The sequence below is a fragment of the Panthera pardus genome, unplaced genomic scaffold, assembly GCF_024362965.1.
Source record: "Panthera pardus isolate Hobbes unplaced genomic scaffold, ASM2436296v1 HiC_scaffold_15, whole genome shotgun sequence".
In the NCBI taxonomy this organism is placed as follows: domain Eukaryota; kingdom Metazoa; phylum Chordata; class Mammalia; order Carnivora; family Felidae; genus Panthera; species Panthera pardus.
The window spans coordinates 70722178-70744017 of NW_026526710.1; the positions used below are offsets into that span (position 1 = coordinate 70722178).

The 21840-nt window shown below is 44.0% G+C and overlaps 1 protein-coding gene across 2 annotated transcripts in view; it reads right to left on the reverse strand.

The window, feature by feature from the left end:
• ATP8B1 (ATPase phospholipid transporting 8B1) overlaps positions 1 to 21840 on the reverse strand; it is a 127782-nt gene that overhangs the window by 13084 nt on the left and 92858 nt on the right. For both annotated transcript variants that reach the window (XM_019463935.2, XM_019463936.2), the window contains exons 13-21: positions 19414 to 19622; positions 17050 to 17093; positions 16184 to 16340; positions 9704 to 9892; positions 7839 to 7951; positions 5592 to 5756; positions 4735 to 4846; positions 3445 to 3520; positions 50 to 182 (exon numbers count right to left, since the gene is read on the reverse strand). In XM_019463935.2, the coding sequence (XP_019319480.2) occupies positions 50 to 182; positions 3445 to 3520; positions 4735 to 4846; positions 5592 to 5756; positions 7839 to 7951; positions 9704 to 9892; positions 16184 to 16340; positions 17050 to 17093; positions 19414 to 19622 (1198 nt within the window). The remainder of the gene's footprint in view (positions 1 to 49; positions 183 to 3444; positions 3521 to 4734; positions 4847 to 5591; positions 5757 to 7838; positions 7952 to 9703; positions 9893 to 16183; positions 16341 to 17049; positions 17094 to 19413; positions 19623 to 21840) is intronic.

Genomic DNA, 21840 nt, shown 5'->3' on the forward strand with positions numbered 1-21840 from the left:
TGCTGTAGTTTAAGGCAAAGGCACACACAGATACAGTAAAGATACGCACCAACCAAGAACCAGTGATTATTAAAGCACGACTTTCACCAGGTGGAAAAAAAGTTTCGTGCACGGGGGGTACAAACTTTGCATAGACTCCACCTCTGTTCCTCTGGTTTTCCATCCTTGTGTGAAGAAGAGCACTGGGGGGAAAAGAAATTTAAGTGTTTAAGAGCACAAGACTATAAATGGGCCCTTGACTGTGAAGTACCTTTGACATATAATCTCTATTTTTATTTGTGTTTTTAAAAAAAAAACCCACATACTCTGGTTTCTCTTCAAATCGTATAAATCTTTCCCCTTAAAAAAAAACCCACATAAAATTTATCATCTCACCTATTTCTACAGTTCAGTAGTATTAAGTATATTCACACTGCTTTGTAACCAATCTCCAGAACTTTTTCATCTTTCCAAACTGAAACTCTATACCAGTTAAGTGACCCCCTTCCCCTAGTCCCTGGTAACTACTGCTTTATTTTCTGTTTCTACAAATTTGAACACTATAAGAGAACTCCTACAAGTGGAATCACACAGTACTTGTTTTTTTTTTTTTTTTTTTTGCGATTGGCTTATCTCCCTGTCCTCGAGATTCATTTCCTATTATAGCACATGTCAGAATTTCCTTCCTCTTTAATAATATTCCAGCATACGGATATACTACATTTTGTTTGTCCATGCATCCATCATTGGACGTTTGGGTTGCTTCTGCTTCTTGGCTATTGTGAATAGTGCTGCTATGGACGTGGGTGTGCAAATATCTCTTTTGAGTTCTGGCTTTCAATGCTTTGGGATATATACCCACAAGTGGGATTGCTGGATCATATGGTAATTCTCTTTTTAACTATTTTGAGGAGCCACCGTACTGGTTTCCATAGCAGCTACACCATTTTCTTTCCCACCAACAGTGCACAAGGACTCCAGTTTTCACATGCTTGCCCATACTTGTTATTTTCTGGTTTTGTTTGTTTGATAGAAGCCATCCTGAAAGGGTGTGAGGTGATAACTTATTCTGGTTTTAACTTGCAGTTCCTTAATGTCTGAGCATCATTTCATATGCTTGAGCGTATGAGTGAGCATCATTTGATATGCTTGTTGGCCATTGGTATATCCTCTTTGGAGAAAAGTCTATTCAAATCCTTAGCCCATTTTTAAATCAGGTGACATAATCTTATTTAAGTCCTAATTCCTTCCCCACGGGGCACCCTATTCTTGGTGTTCCGTTATTTGCCAAAGACAGCTAAAGGAAGATACAATTGAAAATATGCTCAGGACCAACAGAAGGAAGGCAATCTTGATCTGAATTATTATACCCGGGTATATAGTGTATTATAATTTATAATACAGTGTATTATAAACAGTGGCTGCTATTTGGCAAAAAGAAGCTTACTTCCACATAAAGTTATGTTTGCTTTTGAGAAATTCTCAGTGCTTTGTATCAAAAAGTAATTGAGAAGACCACATGTAACACATTCATGTGATAGAAAAATTAGTCACGGAATTTTAGAGTGGAAGGCTCCATGAACATCTTATCCAAACTCTTCATGTTACACATAAGGAAGTGCAAGCCCATGAGAGAGGATGCGATTCACCTGGAGTAAGTTGATAGGCAAAGGGAGTGAAGACTCAGGTCTCCTTACTCTCAGCCCCAGCTTTCCTTGTTACACACAGCCACCATTCTCCACCTTCAAGAGCAAGTTTCTCAACCTTAGCACTATTGATGTCTTGGGCCAGAAAATACTTTGTTGTATGTGGCCGACTATTGCCCTGTAGGATATTCAGCAGCGTCCCTGGTCTCTACCTATTAGAAGCCAGTAGTACCTCTCCTTCCTTCCATATTAAAACAACCAAAGATTCATGATGTCTGGAAACATTGAGAAATGGCTGCACCAGAATGTTAATATCTCGGCATAATTAAAGCAGGGGCACTGAGTGCAAAGTAGAAATAGCAAGATCATTAACTCCCGACAAGATAATCACATAATAGAACAGATTAGGGTCGTTGTTTTCACAGAGCAAGGAAATTTATACCGTCAAGTGGAAAAAGTTGTAATGTGGAATTGAATAGAGGGGCTAAGTATGGAAAAGGAGCCTCCTGTTGAGTCTTTCAGGCTAAGCTCAGTGTCAACTGTCAGACTGCCACATTTCCCTGCAAGGCAAAACCACCCCCAGTTGAGAACCACTACACTAGAGGATTAGGTATTTTTTATTCTTTTTTCCACATTAACTTCTCATTTTCAAGTTGAAAATAAGGAGTGATGAAAACAAATCACTGAAAGAAAAAAAGCATGAAGTTACCCATTCAAACCATTCTATAGGAATCATCCTTTTAGGAACCACCTAGAGAGATAGATGGTTCAGCCCTCTAGAAAGGTTAACTTAGCTAAGAGCATGATTGTAAAATTTGCTACTTGCATAAATTTTATCTTCTAATTTAGCTCAGGGCCCAATTTTCAACACTTTAGAAAGAGAGACCAGAAATCTATTAGGGCCCCCATCTACAAGAAATAAAACCTGGCAATTAACCAAAGTATTTGAAACCAAGAAACTACTTAAGTAAACATGTTACTATTTATTTGTTGCTATTTTTTAAAAGCTAAAAGCACCAAGAGGCATGGTTTATGCATTCAAACAGAACTGATGGATATAGATTTTAGAGCCGCTGATTTTGTGTGTCTAATTTAGCCCGAGTGCCCAATATACTGGAACAACTCTCGAAAGCTCTGTCACCATCATTGGAAAGAAGACTAACGACCTCCATCGACTCCCTCCAGCCTCTTACCAAATGAGGCAAGTTCACAGCTTTTGGCCTCATGACAGCCCGGGGGGAGGGGTCGTAAGGCAAGGACTTGAGGAATAAATAAAACTGTCAAGATAGCACCACCAGGTAACTTCTGCCGCACGTTTCTGGCTTTACCACCAGGCGGGGCTTCTCCTTACACGTTTCCAGGTCTCCTATGACTCTGGGCTCTCCAGTGTTTCAGGACAGGCTACGCTTCGAAATATCCTGCCCCATCCAGACGAGACTAGAGGTGTGTCCCATCCACCCGTTTCCTTCCAAGCAAAATTGTGCGGTTTCTTTCCTTCTGTTTGTTTCTTACAAAATTACAATTCCTTGAAAAGGCAGCACTCCAGCATCAGTTGGCTGGCGATGTCTCAGGCTCACTTTTTTTTTTTTTTTTTAATCAGCAGGCAAGCACTGAGGACTTGTAAGAAATGGAGAGAAATGGCCCCTGAAAGGGTGAATAAGGTCCTCAAGTTCCCCTAACACTAAAACTTGCTCAAAAGGAGATCCAGACATGATAACCTGGAACTACCTTATTTAAATGTGAGGAAAACTGTCTGAATTGACGTTCTAGCTCCCATTTCTCCATATTTGCTACCACATCTAGTTTTGTCTTTACTTACTTGATATCTTCCCCATAGCAGATAGTCATGTCTTCCGTCAGGAGTTCACAAGCAAATCCTATATTTTCAGCAGTTTCTACAACAGAAAGAAAAAACAAACAAACAAACTAGGTGTTGGGGTGCGGCTTAGGTCATGATCTCTTGGTTCGTGGGTTCGAGCCCCACATCAGGCTCTGTGCTGACAGTGCAGAGCCTGCTTGGGATTCTCATTCTCTCTCTCTCTCTCTCTCTCTCTCTCTCTCTCTCTCCTTCTCCCACTAACATGTGCTCTCTCTTAAAATAAATAAACTTAAAAAAAAAAAACAACTAAGTGTTGTGCCTATTGATGAATAGTTGACTAGTAATAAGCATTTTTTTTTCAAGTAACAGCCAGATTCAATCAAATATGGGGTTTTTTTTGTTTTTTTTTTCAGTAGCAATGTATATACACAAAAGGGGGGAAAAGCCTTTTTTCTGTGATAAAATAAGTAGAACTCAAAGTCTGGTTTGAGAAGTTTTCAATTATAAAATGTACTCTATTATCAAATATATAAATATACAAACTGATTAACAAATCAAAGTTCATTGAATTACTAAGCACATTCAGTTCATGTGGCTTAATCATTCTGTTATGGAAAAAAAAGATAATTACTTCCATAAACCCTCACATGGGGCCCCTACTGGAGAATTTTCCCCTTTTCCCATCACCACCCACTGTTATTTGTTTAAGGTCAGGACTTCCCTTAGCTTATCAGAGTGTGTAACTCACAAACAATGTCAGAGTAAGAGAAATTATCTGGTTTCCATGAGAGGCTTGTAGAAGGGTGTCAATGCCAAATAATGCCTTGTTGAGCTCTAAATTTAAAAATTCAAATCATCCCTTGGGTGTAAAATTTTAATTATAGTTTTCAGGCAATAAAATGGGTGAAAAAAGCAAAAGTTATTACTCAGCAGTTTGTATTATGTTCTGCTCTGTGCCCAACAAATGACAAAGGGACCAAAGGGACGGTCCTTTCACGAGAGGAGTTCACATCTGGCTGGAAAGATCAGACTGACCACACAGTTAAAATGGCCTGACCAGGAGCTCAAGTATAAGAAATAAAACTCTGCTACCGAGGGAGTTTCTGGAAGGATGCTGCCAGCATGAGCTGGAATAATGGAGAAGGGTTTCTTAAAGAAAGCATCTCTCTCAAAGGAATGGACCGTATTTGTGCAGGATGGAAAGTCTGAGAAAATCATCTTGGGCAAGGGACACAGGAACTACGAACGCTTAATGAATTAACAGATACGCCTCCCCGCAAACTGAATTACCCTTTTTGTCTCCAGTGAGCACCCAGATCTTGATGTCAGCTTTTGCAAGTTTTGAAATGGTTTCTGGGACTCCATCCTGTAACTTGTCTTCAATAGCTGTGGCTCCCAGTAGCTGGAATGTACATTTCAAAAAAAAAGGAATTAGCAAAATAAGCTCAAAATGTTCTGTAATTGCAGTTTGCCAGCCTACAATAAGCAGAATGGCTAATTATATACCCTGATTGGCGCTCTGCTGGGGCTGGTGGCCAGTAATAACACCAGGGGTGGCTGCGGTTCATGCCGAAAAATAAAACATTCAAGCCCTTTTCGCTTAAAGTAGTTTACCAAGGTAAAGATGTAAGTACAAAATCAAGGATGTTAAAAATATACTTTCGTTACATACAGGCTATTTTACGTGGACACAAGCCACTTCCTCTCCCTGAAGGTCAATACTAGCTATTTCCTTCTAATCTAAATTCTACAGGCGATAGGTATTAAACTTTGAGAAATTTCATTTACAAATGGTATCATTTTCTTGTTTCGAGGTTTTACAAGATACAAATCAGTTCAGTAATTCTCCAAGTGTAATAAAACATATGATTTGTCATCGTGTAAAAATCATAATGAATTATACTAAGCGAGATAAAAAATACCAGAATCAGATTAGAAGCTCAACGTTTTCTTTCCTTTGTTTTCTCATAGTGGCAACTTCTGTCTCGCTCACTGGACAGAAGAAATTCAAGTGACCTAGTTCCTTTGTACCAATTTGAAATGCTGAAGTTAGAATTATCTTTCAAGCATGAGATTAAAAATATGACAGAACTTAGTAAAACGTCCAGTTCTGTTTAGAATAGCAAGTCATGAAGGTTAAAACTCACAATTAAGTCCTTTTCAATCTCCTCATACACTTTATCCAGAGCTTCATCCCGGTTGGTTGAGGCTATACTGGCAGCCATAAACTTTTTATTCCATTCTTCAAATTCTTTTTCTTCAATTTCCTTGTAGCAAAGGCACAGAGTCCTAAGAGTCTCACTTGCAAAGATCTATTTAAAAGATCAGCCGTCCAACAAAGACGAGTTAATTTTATGTAACTCAAGATCCAGTTTGAAATCTTTCTTTGAAGTAAAACAGTACGAGCGTTTAAAAAGAGGTCATGAAAGATAATGGACTCTGAATAAATACATTCTGTAGAGGAGATTAAACAAATACTTTGTTTTTCACTTTAAGTATTCTCAGGGTCCATTTGTAGTTCCCAAGTTAGTTAAAGAGAAAGGTATACATTTCCTCTAAATCAAGTCACTAGAGAGAAGAAAACTCTTTCTCGTAACCACACAGAAAATAACAGACAAGGGAGCTGCCTTGGGGTGTGATGATGTTGTAAACACAGGCCTGACAACTTTATAATTTGTTCCCACAAACTGTTACAAGCCCAATCAACTGTGGACTCTCAACCAAGCATTATATCCTCAAACCAGTTCGGAAATACCTGAGCCACCGTTAAAGCTGTGGTAAAACATTTTAATGAAAAAGAGTGGCTGGAAATTTTAATCATGGTGAACAGATTTAAGCTATTTTATTTTTTTTTAATGTTTATTTATTCTGAGAGAGAGAGAGAGAGAGTGCGAATGGGTGAGAGGCAGAGAGAAGGAGAGAGAGAATCCCAAGTAGTCTCCATGCCATCAGCGCAGAGCCCGACTCAGGGCTGGATCTCATGAACTGGGAGATCATGACGTGAGCCAAAATCAAGAGTCAGACGCTTAACCTGCTGAGCCACCCAGGCGCCCCTAAGCTATTTGAAACAGCTTAAATATGAGCCAGTAAAAATGTTTTTAGTACTTCAGTCACATCTTGTTCCAACACATCACCCAACTAAGTGTTTGCTTTCAAAGATTCTTTGGAAGGTTCTGCATCTGTTTGATTAAATTGCCAGTGTTCATATCCTCATGAGAAATGATCTATCGTAACTGCTTCAACAACCTATCAATCTTTTTTTTTTTTTAATTTTTTTAACGTTTATTTATTTTTGAGACAGAGAGAGACAGAGCATGAACAGGGGAGGGGCAGAGAGAGAGGGAGATACAGAATCCGAAACAGGCTCCAGGCTCTGAGCTGTCAGCACAGAGCCTGACGCGGGGCTCGAACTCAGGACCGTGAGATCGTGACCTGAGCTGAAGTCGGACGCTCAACCGACCAAGCCACCCAGGCGCCCCAACAACCTATCAATCTTAAAACGAGACCCCCGTAAGTAAACAACATATACAGGCTTCTTCCTCAAGGACCTCTGACTGGCCCCAAACTCGACCAGACCCAGGGAAGAAATCACCCTTTACTAAGCACTTACTAAATCCTGGGAATTGGGCAAGATCTTTCCCTTGCAAGGACTCTCTTTGGTAGGAATCACCCTCTTCCTCTTTCACACGGGTCATTAATGCTTCAGTGAGGCGTCAACTGTTTCCCGCAAGGATACAAAACAGGCGAAGAGGCAGAACTGGGATACCAGGTCTGACGGCTACCCTCCATACTTCATTGCCATCATTAATAGAACCAAAACCATGTGAGGATTGGTAAGCATTTCCAAGAGAGAAATTTCCAGAAGCATTCTGAATAACTGCGGTATCATTGGACTGAGTTCACATTCCCCTTCGATAACAAATTTGAAGTAACGAAGACCAAACTGATTTACTGACAAAGGTCGAACTCAGTTATCCGACGCGTTGTTTTGTCACACCCCATCCTACACGAATATGCTTTCTTTCCTTCGTTGTCCCTTAAGAGGTTGGTGGGATTCTTGGAGGCCACACAGATACTAAGGCTACAGCTCACTATAGTTATGTGGCTTGCTCAAGGTCACTGGAAGACAGACCCGTCATTCCCCCGGGCCCGTCCTACAGATGCTGCCAACCGGGATGCCGGGAAAGAACACCATGGTCATGCCCTAGGAAGTCAGCAGCAGGGGCAGAACCAGAACACGGCTGCCATTTTCCTACATTGGTGCTCTTTCCACACAACTGCACCAAGACAACAGAAGGGTCAACAGTTCACACAGAGCTTTCATTTCAGCTCACAAGACAGTATCAGAAAGGAAGTTTGCAATCTGCGGCAGAAAGGGTGACGGTGGGACTTACATCCAGGGCATCCTGTGTCTCTTGTTTTGTTGGATTCATCTGATGTAACCGTTCATAAATCACTGTGTCAGCGCCTTTGCAATAAAGCCTGATGTTGCCTTCTGGGGTTCTTACTAGTAGTAAGAGAAGGAAAAGCAAATCATAAAGTTAGCTTTGATTTGTTAATAGAAAACTACATTTATAAAGTTGATTTGAAGGGTGACTCTGCTAATAATTCACCATTAGTTTAAAATCATAAAGGCACCTAGAAAAACTTCCCTCTCAGCAAAGTCAGTAAGCCACTATCTACATACAATGAAATATAGTGAAATAAATATGAAAAGAATGCTGTAGTCAGCTCAGCTTTTCCTATCCTTACTTATTCTCTCAGCAAATATTGACTGATTCCCTACTATGTGCCATGCCCTGTGCTAATATCTTCTATAATGCCTTCTTTGTCCATGCTGTAGGAATCTTTCTTACCTATAAACCTGGGACGCTTATTGCCTTTAATACTCAGATCAGAACATGACTCCTTGTGACCATTTTCTTGGATTTTTGGATCTGTGAGATAATTTGATGATAGTATGTGCCTCAGAGCTAACTTGATTTTGAGTTCAAGGTAAATGCCAGACATGATAATCAGCCTAGATCAGTGCTAGGCACACAGAAAGCACTCAGTAAAACGTGCCTAATCAGAGTTCAGTAGACAGTTGAACTTGTATATTTTTCTTGGTGAAAAACTCAATCTCATAGTGGAGAAATCTCATGAACACTTTCCGAGCAATCAAACCTAAGAGGACACAGCACCAATCCACGCACACTTCCTGCCAACGATGCGTAACTTGAATTCAGTCATGAGGGAATATCCGACAGATCCATTTCTCTCTCTCTCTCTCTCTCTCTCTCTCTCTCTCTCTCTCTCTCTCTATATATATATATATATATATATATATATATATATATATATATATATATATATATAAAACAGTTTCTCCATATGCAGACCAAAGTTAACAATCACCTACAGCAGTATGCAATCTTGGGTCTTGAACCAAGAAGGAAGGAAGAAAGAAAGGGAGGGAGGGAGGCAGGGAAAAGAAAATTTCTGGTAAAATCTGAAAACATCCTGCAGGTTAGATAATAATATTGTCTCACACTGAATTTTCTGATTCTGATCATCGTATTTACATATAAGTGAATGTTGTTGTTCATAGGAAATACCTACTTAGGTATTTAGGGGAAAGGAGCCTTAGCTCTGTAATTTACTCTCCGATGGTTCAGGAAACAAGAATCTGTATATGACGAAAATGACAACACGTGGCCAATGCCAACAGTCGAGTTAGAGAATACAAGAGTTCTCTAAACCATTTTTGCATTTTTTCTGTAAATTTGAAATTGTTTCTAATTGTGAACTTAAATTTTTCAATATTGGGAAGCCACAGTGAATGGCAGCCTGCCCTGGAGATTCACTTCTGCTCCATAAGCACAGCCTTGCTTTCCTCTGAACCCCTGTCCTGCTGCTTCTCCCTTCCCTGCCGCCAAGTGTAGGTCAGACAGGCTCGGACGGCCTCACAAAACAAAAGCACGTGTTCTGGACCCACCACCCACTGTTACCACCGAAGGTTCTGCAGCCTGCAGCCGCAGCTCACATTGCTGAAGAATGTCAACATTTGCAAGACTCAAGATAAACTGCCATTGTCCCCGTGAGCGATGGACCCCATGCAGAATAAAGGGAAAAAACGTGTTTCAAGAAGTCCATGGAAATCTCCCAGGAGCTGAGTGGTCCCTCCATCGCCTGTTTTATTCTGGTGCCATGAAATCAAATGCATAAAAGGCAACCTCTCAATGAGCGATTCGCAGACACACTCTTGAGGGAAACCTACCAATTATAGACATTCGCTTCCGGTCACTGTTGAAGTCCAAAATGGCAAGAACACTGTAGGTCCTCTCGGTCCCCAATTCACTGATGGTGATCGTGTTCTGGGTCCTGGCGAGGAAGGCAAATCCAAAGTTCCTGGCAGCGCTCACCAGAGCGCCTTCGTCAGGAGAGGCCGCCTGGTAGTTGAGCTGACCTAACAAAGGAGGCAGGAGAGAAAACCAGAAAATCTGTAAAAACCAGACGGAGGGCTCACTGTTGAGGCTCACATGGGGGGCAAGGATGTCTCACAAAGCCCAACACATCCCCAAGAAAACAAATCATTGATTCTTAAAGAGTATGCCAACATTAACACTTTTCTTTTTCTCTTTGTTTTAACGTTTATTTATTTTTGAGAGAGAGAGAGAGACAGAGTGCGAGCAGGGAAGGGGCAGAAAGAGAGTGAGAGGGAGACACAGAATGTGAAGCAGGCTCCAGGCTCTGAGCTGTCAGCACAGAGCCTGATGCGGGGCTGGAACCCATGAACAGCGAGATCACGACCTGGGGAGAAGTTGGACGCTTAACCGAATGAACCACCCGGGCGCCCCAACACTTTTCAAACTTTATGGTTTTATTTCTAATTACAAACAGTAATATAAACCAGAGGAAAAGAAGACAAGTGTCCAGGAATAGGAAAACAAATTCCCAGACTGCCACCATCCAGAGGAAACACAGAGCCACTGGCATGCTCTTATCATTCTTTCCGGTCTTTTCGAAAATGCCGAATTTGGTAATAGTTTCTATCATATGTTTACATTCTTGTTATTTTGACCCAATATTCTGAGCATGTTGACATAACTTTAAAAATTCTTTCTAAACATTATTTTAATGAATGTAAACACGTCCCCATTTTTCCAATTATACGCACTTAGGCTATTTCCCAATTTTCTGCTCTCAAAAATAACATTGTAGCGACCATTTTGCAGGTGTATGTATAAAGGTTTGACTGACTGTTTTCTTTTTTTTAATTTTTTTTTTTAGTGTTTATTTATTTTTGAGACAGAGAGAGACAGAGCATGAACGGGGGAGGGTCAGAGAGAGGGAGACACAGAATCAGAAACAAGCTCCAGGCTCTGAGCTGTCAGCACAGGGCCCGACGCCGGGCTCGAACCCACGGACTGGGAGATCATGACCTGAGCCGAAGTCGACCCCTTAACCGACTGAGCCACCCAGGCGCCCCTGACTGACTGTTTTCTAAGGATAGCTTCCTAGAGTGATAATACTGAGCTAAAGAAAACTGGTAATTTTGGGGGCACCTGACTGGCTCAGTCGGAAAAGCATGTGACTCCTGATCTTGAGGTCAAGAGTTCGAGCCCCACATTGGGCATAGAGATTACTTAAGTAAGTAAAACATAAAGAGAGAGAATACTGATTTTTTCAAGTCTATTGGCATATATCAGTCATTTGTTTTCCAAAAGGGTCGTATACTTTATCTTTGCTCTGGAAGAGTGTACTTTCTTCAGCATAGTCATATTAAAATAACACCTCAATTCATCAGTCTGTTCAACCTCTTGATGTTTAAAGTCAATTTGGGGCGCCTGGGTGGCACAGTCGGTTAAGCGTCCGACTTCAGCCAGGTCACGATCTCGCGGTCCGTGAGTTCGAGCCCCGCATCAGGCTCTGGGCTGATGGCTCGGAGCCTGGAGCCTGTTTCCGGTTCTGTGTCTCCCTCTCTCTCTGCCCCTCCCCCGTTCATGCTCTGTCTCTCTCTGTCCCAAAAAAAAAAAAAAAAAAAAAAAGTTGAAAAAAAATAAAGTCAATTAATGGGTGGGGCGCCTGGGTGGCTCAGTCGGTTAAGCGGCCGACTTCGGCTCAGGTCATGATCTCACGGTCCGTGAGTTCGAGCCCCGCGTCGGGCTCTGTGCTGACAGCTCAGAGCCTGGAGCCTGTTTCAGATTCTGTGTCTCCCTCTCTCTGACCCTCCCCGTTCATGCTCTGTCTCTCTCTGTCTCAAAAATAAATAAACGTTAAAAAAAAAAAAAAATTTAAAGTCAATTAATGGGAAGCTGCCTTCTCTTCACAAGGACGCTTCAACAACTGGAATAAATGTCACAATGTTGAGTGAAAGAAGCCAGACACGCAAGTCCACACTGCGTGATTCCATCTATACAGACCACGAAACCGACGAAGCGTCCCTGTGCTATTCCAGGTCAGGACTAGTGCCCCTCGAGGGGCAATGACTGGAAGGGAACACCAGGGGACTTCTGGGGGATTCATAACTGTCGGTTTTTTTAAATCTGGGTGCTCGTGACACGGGAGGATTCAGTTTGTGAAAACCTCCTGAGCTACAAGCTGGGCTCCGTGCACCTGTTGTACTCCAGTAAAAAGTTGAAAAAGATCTTCCGTTTTTCTACTTTCGTTATTCTGCTTCAAAGCAGAAGGAAAAGTACTTCCATGGTCAGGTGAATGTTTACAGAAAAAAGGCATTTCCTTTTCCACCATGGTTTGAGCAGGATGCAGACCATGGATGGATGGGCAGCTTTTGAAAACATCAGGCTACACAGGAGAGGATGCTCCTGGGGGAATCAGCTATAGGGAGGGCTGTACCCCCGCACGTCTGCTCAGATGGCTCACTCCAAGTCAGTATCAATCAATTCCCAATTAGTAATTAAAGAGGACACTTTAGGTTGTTTTCTGCTCACCCAGAAAGTCATACATCAGAAGTTACGAATGTACACGCCACATCCATCCATTTCCTCAAGCACACACAGCTGCCAGAGGGCAAACTATTTTTTTAATCTTTATTTTGAGAGAGAGAGAGAGAGAGGGAGGGAGGGAGGGAGGGAGGGAGGGAGAGAGTGCAAGTGGAGGAAAGGCTGAGAGGGAGAGTCCCAAGAAGGCTCCAACTCAGGGCTCGATCCCATGAGCTCGAGACCACGACCTGAGCCGAAATCAAGAGTAGGACGCTCAACCGACTGAGCTGCCCAGGAGCCCCGGGAGGGCAAAATACTTAACGGGAGCTGAACAAGCAGCAGTGGGGACACAACCACTTCAGCAAGTGTAGCTGGCACAGTGATCTCCCCGCGTCATGCTGACGGCAAGCTTACTTCCAACAGAAAAAGAGCAACGAAATGATAAAAGGTGGTAAAGTTCCCATGACTGAGACAATCATATCTGGAGCAAACACTGATATTGTTATCATGACCAAAAAAAACACACAAAAAGCCCTTCCACTTGGTTCGAGTAATAGAGTCACAGAATTGCAGGCTAATGGAGACAGGAAGAAATTGAGAGAGCTGGTCCAAACTCCAACTTGATGTTTGCAGGAAGAAACCAGGACTAAAAAATAATCCTCTGCAGTCATTTCTGGCGAGAACTCTTTTATTTACTTTACACTCAGAGGCAACCAGAGAGGCATTGTTTTCTTTCATAAACTAATTTGCGGAGCAGGAAAAGGGCGCCAATGAAAAAAGATGCTCAAACCGCAAATCCCGTCTCTGGTGATTCTGACACCGTAGCTTCCTCTGGCAGATACGAGCCCACCCCCTGGTCACCTGCCCTGAAACAAGTTACCTCTCAGACCACTCCTTCCCCTCAACAATCTCACCCCCTTCAAGTCACGCGCTGAATGCCCTCCCCACCCCTCCATCTATGGCTTCCTCATCCTTCCCAAAGACCCCACCATAATCCAGACCCTCAGCTTCCAACCCAGTCTCCTGTGTCTCCAGGCTCCCGCCTCCTCAAACGCCACCTCTAATCACAGCACATCCTGCCTTAATGACCTGCAGGTGAAGAAGAGGTCCCCAAGCCTTCCACACCCTGCTCTCACACAGCCTCTGCAGGAGGTAGGAATCAAAGAGGGCTCCAAGGACCCTTCCCTCCCCCCACCCCTCACCCCCAGTATAACAGCACCTCCTTCCAGTTATTCAAAATGCTAGTCTAGGTACTGTTGGGAAGGGATCTTGCAGATGTAATGAAGGCCCAAATCAGTTGACCTCAAGATAGGGTGATTATCTGAGTGTTCCCAACCTAATTAGGTGAGTCCTTAAAGACACAGGGCTTTTCCTAGGGAGAGAGCTTCAAAGCATATAAGGGGTTCCACGGAAGAGGGATTCTCTCTTGCTGGCTTTGAAGATGGAGGGGGCCACGTGGCCAGGAAGAAGGGAGGCCTCCGTCCTTCAGCTGCGGAGAACCGAATCCTGCGCTCCCACGTGAGCTTGGAGGAGGACCCCGAGCTCCAGATGAGAACGTGACCGACCTTGATTTTGGGGAGATCTTGCACAGAGAACCCTGTCATGCGTGCCCAGGCTTCTGACCTAGGGAACTATGAGCTAAAGAATGGGTGTCTTCAGCTACTGAGTTGTGGAAATTCATTACAATTGTGGAAATTCAACAGAAACCCGATGTCTCCTCTCCATACTTTGCCCCCATGGGCCTCCACGGGGACTCAACACTCGGGCCACACACACTGTCTGCTCAACTAGGCAGATGTGTATGGCAACAGATATGAAAGGATTTCCTCCCTTCTCCTGTCGATGTTATGCGTAATAAAAGACTGACCAGTCTCCGTTAGTCTTACAAAGAGAGAGAAAACACAGGAGCAAGGCGCCCCACCCCAGGGATTGCAAAGGGATCCCACCAGAAGGGATTCTGACCTGCTGTCTGAGTCACACAGGTCCTTGTGCCTTCTGGGTCTGAATGTCCTTATCTATCAAACCTGGAGGAGGGGTTCCCAAGGTAAAGACCAATCAAAACCAATTTCTCTTTTAACCTCCTGCCACTAGAGATCAAGCTGTTCTCCATTCATAGTGGCTAGAGCAATGGCCCATCACATGCTGTGTGAGAGAGAGAAGTTTCCTCAGGAGGTACAATTCTCTGCCTCAGCAGACAGAGGGACAGACACAAGCACAATGTGAGGTTGAAAGGAACCGTGAATTCCAACCTTCTGCTCGCAACACTGAGGAAGTTGATGCTTGGACCGAAGATCCTGGTCTACACTGGGTGCTCCGGTAGGAACCAAAGCTGGGCTGGCCCATCTCCAGCCGAACAGGGCTCTTCCCATAATATCCCAGTGAAAAGAAGAGAAAATAGAGACCATAGAATTATATTTGCCCAGGTTGGCTGGTTAGCTCTCAAAATGCCACCCCCCCACACACATACACAAAAGGATGAATAATTTCACTAATGAGTCAAGACCTAAAATAACCAAGTTGCTCAGAAAGATCATACTTGATTCTTACTGTATCAGTAAAACGTGGTTGTCTAGAAAACAGACTTTGACCTCTACATGAGTTATTCATGACCTGCCATGTCTGTCTTCCTCCACTTTGGCTGCTAATAACCTTCCACGTATCTGCCCCAATTTGAATTCCGCTGTCATCTTGCTTTATTGGACCATTATGCCCATGCTTGAAATGGATTTCTTTGAAATTTGCTGAAAGATAGCACATAGAGGTTTTACACATTCAGTTTTTCTGCGTATCCCCCCTCTGGAGATTTCGTACTTGCCACACACAAAAGCTCAGGGTCAGAAAACAGAAAGACACCTTCCTGTGCTGCACTCACTCAAGTGCAGGAGGGGCAGGCAGCCTGCGCTTCCCTGCAGAAATGCCAAAAGGGTTCCATTTCCTCTTTCTATAACGCACAGGTGTGTAACTTAGTGTAATGTCCATATGTGAAAAAATGGCTTTCACTGACATTGGACAAATTCGCTATAACAAAGCTGGCACGAGCTGCGTTTAAGAACTCTGCAAAGGAGGGGCGCCTGGGTGGCTCAGTCGGTTAAGCGTCCAACTCTCGATTTCGGCTCAGGTCATGATCTCACGATTCGTGAGATCAAGCCCCACATCGGGCTCCATGCTGCTAGCACGGAGCCTGCTTGGGATTCTCCCTCTCCCTCTCTCTCTGCCCCTCCCTTGCTCACTCTCTGTGTCTCTCAAAATATATAAATAAACATTTTTTTAAAAAAAGAATCTACACGTCAGCTTTGCTGGTTCCCATGAAAATACACGTTAATTATGCTCCTTCCGATGAAAAAGGCACCTTAAGGAAGCCGAGGCTCTGGCGGGTATTATTTCAAACCCCAAACATATCTGAATCTAGAAAATAAATTCTCTCTGAAATTATTTTGCAGTAAAGATTGTTCAAGTTCGAAGTCCAGCCACGATCCAGATAAGACTTGACTCTTCACGCTCAATAAATGTCAAGTAATAACAGGGCGGGAAGATTGTGATTCTTCTCGCATAATGCAAGAGTCAGTCGTTTCTTTTAATGATAAGATTTCACTTGCAAAGTGATAAACGCATTGGGAGCTATCCCTGCGAAGAAGATGTGCATTTTCATAGACTGGGGGCTTGTCTCACGCTTTGCTGCCTCGTAGACCATCAGGGTGGGTGCTCACCCAGACGTGTCGTGCATACTACTCAACGTGCATTTGGGCGCCGGGCACGAGTTACCTGGAAACTAAAAACCTGGGCCCCCGTGTCTGAGATGCCAGGGAAACACTCACCATCAATTCTGTCCACCATGACCGTGTGGCAGACTGCAAGCAAGAAGAAAAACTGCCGAACTTCCGACTCTTTCCCCGACTGGATTTGCTCGATAAGATAGTGGTCGTAAAACGCAAGCTTCCCGTCAGCAAACGTGTTCCAGCTGAAATCCACTTGCTGAAAGAGGTGGGGGAGGACGAGCAAATGTGATTTTAAAAATAACAGTGTGGGCTTAGCAAATGATAGAAGCTTCTCTTGGAAGCCAAGTCTTTATGGAAAAATTTTCTTAGGATTATAACGTACTTTTTAATGTGTCAAGAGGCTCACCCTTGTCTTAAAACAAAGAGACATCCTGTTGTGGGTTGAATTGTGTTCCCTCCACCCCCCAAAGATATGTTGAAATCCCAACTCCCGGTGGCTGTGACTATGACCTTATTTGGAAATAAGGTCTTTGGAGATATCATCAAGTTAAGATGAGGTCACACTGGAGGATGGGGGGCACTAATCCAATGTCTGGTGTCTTTATAAGAGGAGGGAAATCTGGACACAGACACACGGATACCCAGGGAGAGCACCATGTGACAATGGAAGCAGACATCTAAGTGTTGGGTCTGTAAGCCAAGGAACGCCAAGGGTTGCAGGCAAGCACCAGAAGCTAGGAAGAGGCCAGGGCAGATTCTTCCCTAGAACCTCAGAGTGAGCATGGCCCTGCTGATACCTTCATTTCAGACTTCTAGTCTCCAGAGCTGTTGTAGAATTTCTGTTCCGTTTCTAGAATAGCTGTAGAATTTCTGTTGTTCTAAGCCACCCTTTTTATGGTAGTTCATTACAGCAGCCATAGGCAACTAATACACCCCCAAACCCTCCCTTCAGTTAAAGGACTCACCTCTGTCTTGCTGTGATTGTTTTGAGAAGCGTCCCGATGGTCTCCTGAGAAACAAACAGGACAAGGTAAATGGAGTCTTCCCCTGTGTGCAGAGGTCCCTCCTCCTCCCCTTGCTTTGGTTCTAAGGGCCCCGGCCTATTGGGGACAGCTTTCAAGTTTAGAATGATTTTCACATTTTTCAAGAGTTGTAAAAACCAAACAGAACATAACAAAGAAGAAAGTCTGATACGAACCACCTTTGGCTTGCAATGGCTAGAATATTTCCTATTGGGCTCTCTACAGAAGGAGTTTGCAGACCCCTGGTCTAGAGGTTCACACACTGGTGCTTCTCTTGTTCCATACCGCATCCTCCTCTGGGGCCAGACCCCTGTCCTCTGAAGTGCTTTATCTATCCCCCAGCTAGAAAGGGACTGTCACCATGTACGTGAGAACCACTTCCTTAATTCCCCAGTGTCCCACCTTCTTCATGGGCTCCCACATCTGAGATGCCCCTTCTGTGAAAACATATTCATAGTATAGTTTTCTACAAGGAGAAAGCACAGTGTTCCTGTAGTTATTAAAAAATTGTATTAAGTCTTTATTTAAAAGTTAGAGCATTCGAATTGAATACAGTATTAGCCTGAATATTTTTGTTAATATACAGCATGTTTCAGAATATTAGAATGGAAATCACCTTTTTCAAAATAATCGGGTAACATACATATAACATAAAATTTATCACCCTAACCATCTTTTTTAAGTTTATTTATTTTGAGAGAGAGAGAGAGAGAGAGAGTCAGTCTGCGAGCAGGGGAGGGGCAGAAAGAGAGAGGGAAAGAGAGAAGCCCAAGCAGGCTCCATGCTGCCAGCACAGAGCCCGACGCAGGGCTTGATCTCACGAACTTTGAGATCATGACCTGAGCTGAGATCAAGAGTTGGATGCTTAACCAACTAAGCCACCCAGGCACCCTGACCTTAGCCATTTTTGTTTTAGTTGTTTATTTATTTCTGAGACAGAGAGAGACAGAGCATGAGCGGGGAAGGGGCAGAGAGACAGGGAGACACAGAATCCGAAGCGGGCTCCAGGCTCCGAGCCGTCAGCACAGAGCTCGACGCGGGGCTCGAACTCACGAACCGCGAGATCATGACCTGAGCCGAAGTCGGTCGCTCAATCGACTGAGCCACCCAGGCGCCCCAGACCTTAGCCATTTTGAAGTCTGTAGTTCAGTGACACTAGATACAATCACTCCATAGCTGTTTCATCTGGTAAAGTTGCAACTCTGTACTCATTAAACAATAACTTTGCATCCTCTCTTGCCCCTGGCCCCTGGCAACCACCCATTCTACTTCCTGTCTCTATAAATTTGACTGTTCTAAGGCCTCATATAAGTGGAATCACACTAACTGCGCCCTTGTGTGACTGGCTTATTTCACTGAGCACTGGGTCCTCAAGGTTTATCCACACTACAGCGTGTGTCAGAGTGTTTTCCTTTCTTAAAAAAAATTTGTTTTCAAATGTCTATTTTTCAGGGGCGCCTGGGTGACTCAGTCAGTTAAGCGTCCGACTTTGGCTTCGATCGTGATCTCGTGGTCCGTGAGTTCGAGCCCCGTGTCGGGCTCTGTGCTGACGGCTCAGAGCCTGGAGCCTGCTTTGGATTTTGTGTCTCCTTCTCTCTCTGCTCCTACCCTGCTCACGCTCTCTCAAAAATAAACATTAAAAAAAAAATTTTTTTAAGTACTGTGGCGAAAGAATGTAAAACACTGTATTAATAATTTTTTAAAAAGGTTTATTTTTTAGAGAGTGAGAGACAGAGCATGAGTGGGGGGGGGGGGGGTGGTGGTCAGAGGGTGAGAGGGACAGAGCATCCGAAGCGGGCTCTGTGCTGATGGCACTCAAACCCGTGAGCCGTGACATCTTGACCTGAGCCGAAGTCGGACGCTCAACTGACCGAGCCAAGCAGGCGCCCCAGAATGGTTTCCTTTTTAAGGCTACACCAGGTTCCGTTGTATGTGGGACCACGTTTCGTTTATCCGCTCATCCACTGACTCACACTTGGGTTGCTTCCATACTTTAGCTACTGTGAATAATGCTCGTATGACCGTAGTTGTGCGAAGATCTCTTCCGGTCCCTGCTTTTGGTGTTTTCGGGATCCCCTCCGAAGCCAGATCACATGGTAATTTTGTGTCTGATTTCTTGAGGAGTGTGTGCCTGTTTCTGACCTCTGACCTCTCCCACGCGTGCGTTCCCAGTGCCGCCAGCGAAGCCACTTGAGGACTCGGCCCCAAGTGGCCAACCGGGGCCGTGCGCCCGGACGGCACCAGCAATTCTGGGACGGCAGGTGCTGGTCACGCGTGCTCAGGGATGGAGCGATGGCTTCCACTCACCATATATTTGCCCATTGATGCAGCACTTCTTAAAAGTCATGATGTTTTGCGTGAGCGTCCCTGTCTTATCAGAGAAGATGTAATGGATCTGCCCAAGCTGCTCATTCAGCGTGGTGGTTCTCGCCTTGGCGGGCGTGTCCTTCTCAGGATAGTACATCTGCAGGTCCCAGTTTATGAAGTAACTCTGTCCCAGACGGATCACCTCCACGCTAGGAAGGCAAGACAACACATTAGCGTGGACGGTGCTCTCCGACACGAGAGGCAGGCGGCGAGCTTTGTCTCGACTTGTGCGCACCACGGCGAGCCGCTCATCTGCCAAGAGACAAGCCACGTGGTGGCCCGTGGGCCAAGCCTCTGGGTTCTCCCGACCAGGCACCTCCTTCTCGAGCTTCAGGGTCAACGCACCTCGTTTGGTGCGCCTTCCCACTCATTCCTGACAACATCTGGCCACAGCACCCCACGCTCAGAACACAGCCCTGTGGGACCAGGGGCACGGTGACGATGTGGCAATCTCTACTCTCTTTTCTCTCATTCCCATCACACTCGGGACACCTGCAATGGCCGTGTTCACCCCTGTCCCCGTCATTCCCATGTCTACCTCTGCCCCCGGTTGTCGATGAGGTTCCACTAGGTTACAGAATCGGTGTGCTTTTGGCAAATGACCCCTACGTTGTGATTCCACACCTTGAAAAAACATAGTGTTTTCTCCCCCTAAAATCTTATGAAGTTATAGACTGTCCCAAATAAGAAAGTCTAAAGGAATCATCACAATTTGAAAACTCTAAAGGATTAAATATATCTCAGTTAGAAGGAAGCTGTTTACATATCCAGCAACTGTTAACTGGGCAAAAGATGTCTTTCTAATAAGTTAAAGAGGTGGAAAAAGAACTCCCTCCCTTCCCCTGCTAATATTTCCTGAGTGCCTACTATGTACAGACAGCATTCTAGGTACGGGGGGGGGGGGGCTCCCCAGGGAAACAAACCCAACAAAACCTCTGCCTTCCAATGGGGACAAATCCACAAACCTGTACCTCTATCATGTGGTGAAAATCCCCCCCAGAAAATCAAAGCAGGGTGAGAACAGAATAAGGGATAGCGTGATATTTAAGACGGAGTGGTGTTTGAGCAGAGACCTGAAGCAAATGAAAGAGCAACTATGTAGATAAGAGGGAAGAACGTTCCAGACAGAGACCAGAGCAGGTGCAAAGGCTCTGTGGCAGGTACTGGCACCCGTGAGGACTATCAGGGAGGCTAAAGTTGGGGGAGACCAAGGAGGAGGTGGATGTATAAGAGGTTGTAGGAACGACGGGATGAACAGCACAAGACCATGCTGGGCCTCGTGGGTCACAGTGTGGCCTCCATAATGAGTTTATCCTGAATGAAATGGAAACAAAGGGTGGAAAACAAAGCAGAACGACCTGATCCACCTTGTGCTATAGAAGGACCTTTATTTCTAAGAGAAAGAAGGAAACCATGTTAGTTACATGACATGACTTTCTAAAACCAAAAACGACATACACAGTTTATTTTATAACATGCATTCATGGTTTTAGACAAAATAATCTGTTTAATAGCTCCCTCCACAAAGGTAAATCTTATCTCAGGTTTCTGTGGTTGTTTCTCCTTTTTTAAAGCGACTGCAAACACATGGCTCCCCAGGGCTCTACTTACTAGTGAACGAGCAATGTTAACGACATGTAATAAGATTAAAAATAAAACAAATGCACATGTAATAAAATTAAAATAAGCTAAGTGCTCCTAATTACAGAAGTGTATGTGATCCTGTATGTCTCTGGGCTGTTACTTAATTGGAGGTCAAGGTAGACTCTGGCTGCTGGGGATATTCCAAGGCACAACTCCTCTTCCAATGGTCTAAAATCCAATCGATGACTGACAGCGAACTTTGACAGTAAAGAAAGAAAAAAGTAAAAAAAAAAAAAAAAAGAAGAAGAAGAAGAAGAAGAAATCTCACTCAGCAAGGTGATCACTGTTTGTCACAGATATGACCCTGACTCCTTTATTATGGTTCAGATTAAGATAAGAAACAGAACATTTTGAGAGGCTGAATGAGGGCAGGGAGAGAGGCATTCCCAGCAAGCGTTTTACAGGCAATGGATGTACCAGGTGGTAATAAGGAAGACACAGAGAGGAGATTAGGAAGCCTCCTAAAAAGAAAAACAACTAAGTTTTCCCATGTCAGTCTAAATCTCCAGCTTTCTCCCAAGGCCCTTTCTGAAGCCTGGGCTTTGAGTCCACTGAGAAGCAATCTTACCAAGTGAGTGACTTCTGAACCCTGGTTGTCTTTATCTATAAAGTGGTCAAGATACAAAGTGCTGTGCCTGGCACAGAACAGACACTCCAAAGTTAATTTCCTCGCCCTATATTACCCCCAATTCTGAAATGAAGCTATTTTCTTACTTGTTCCGT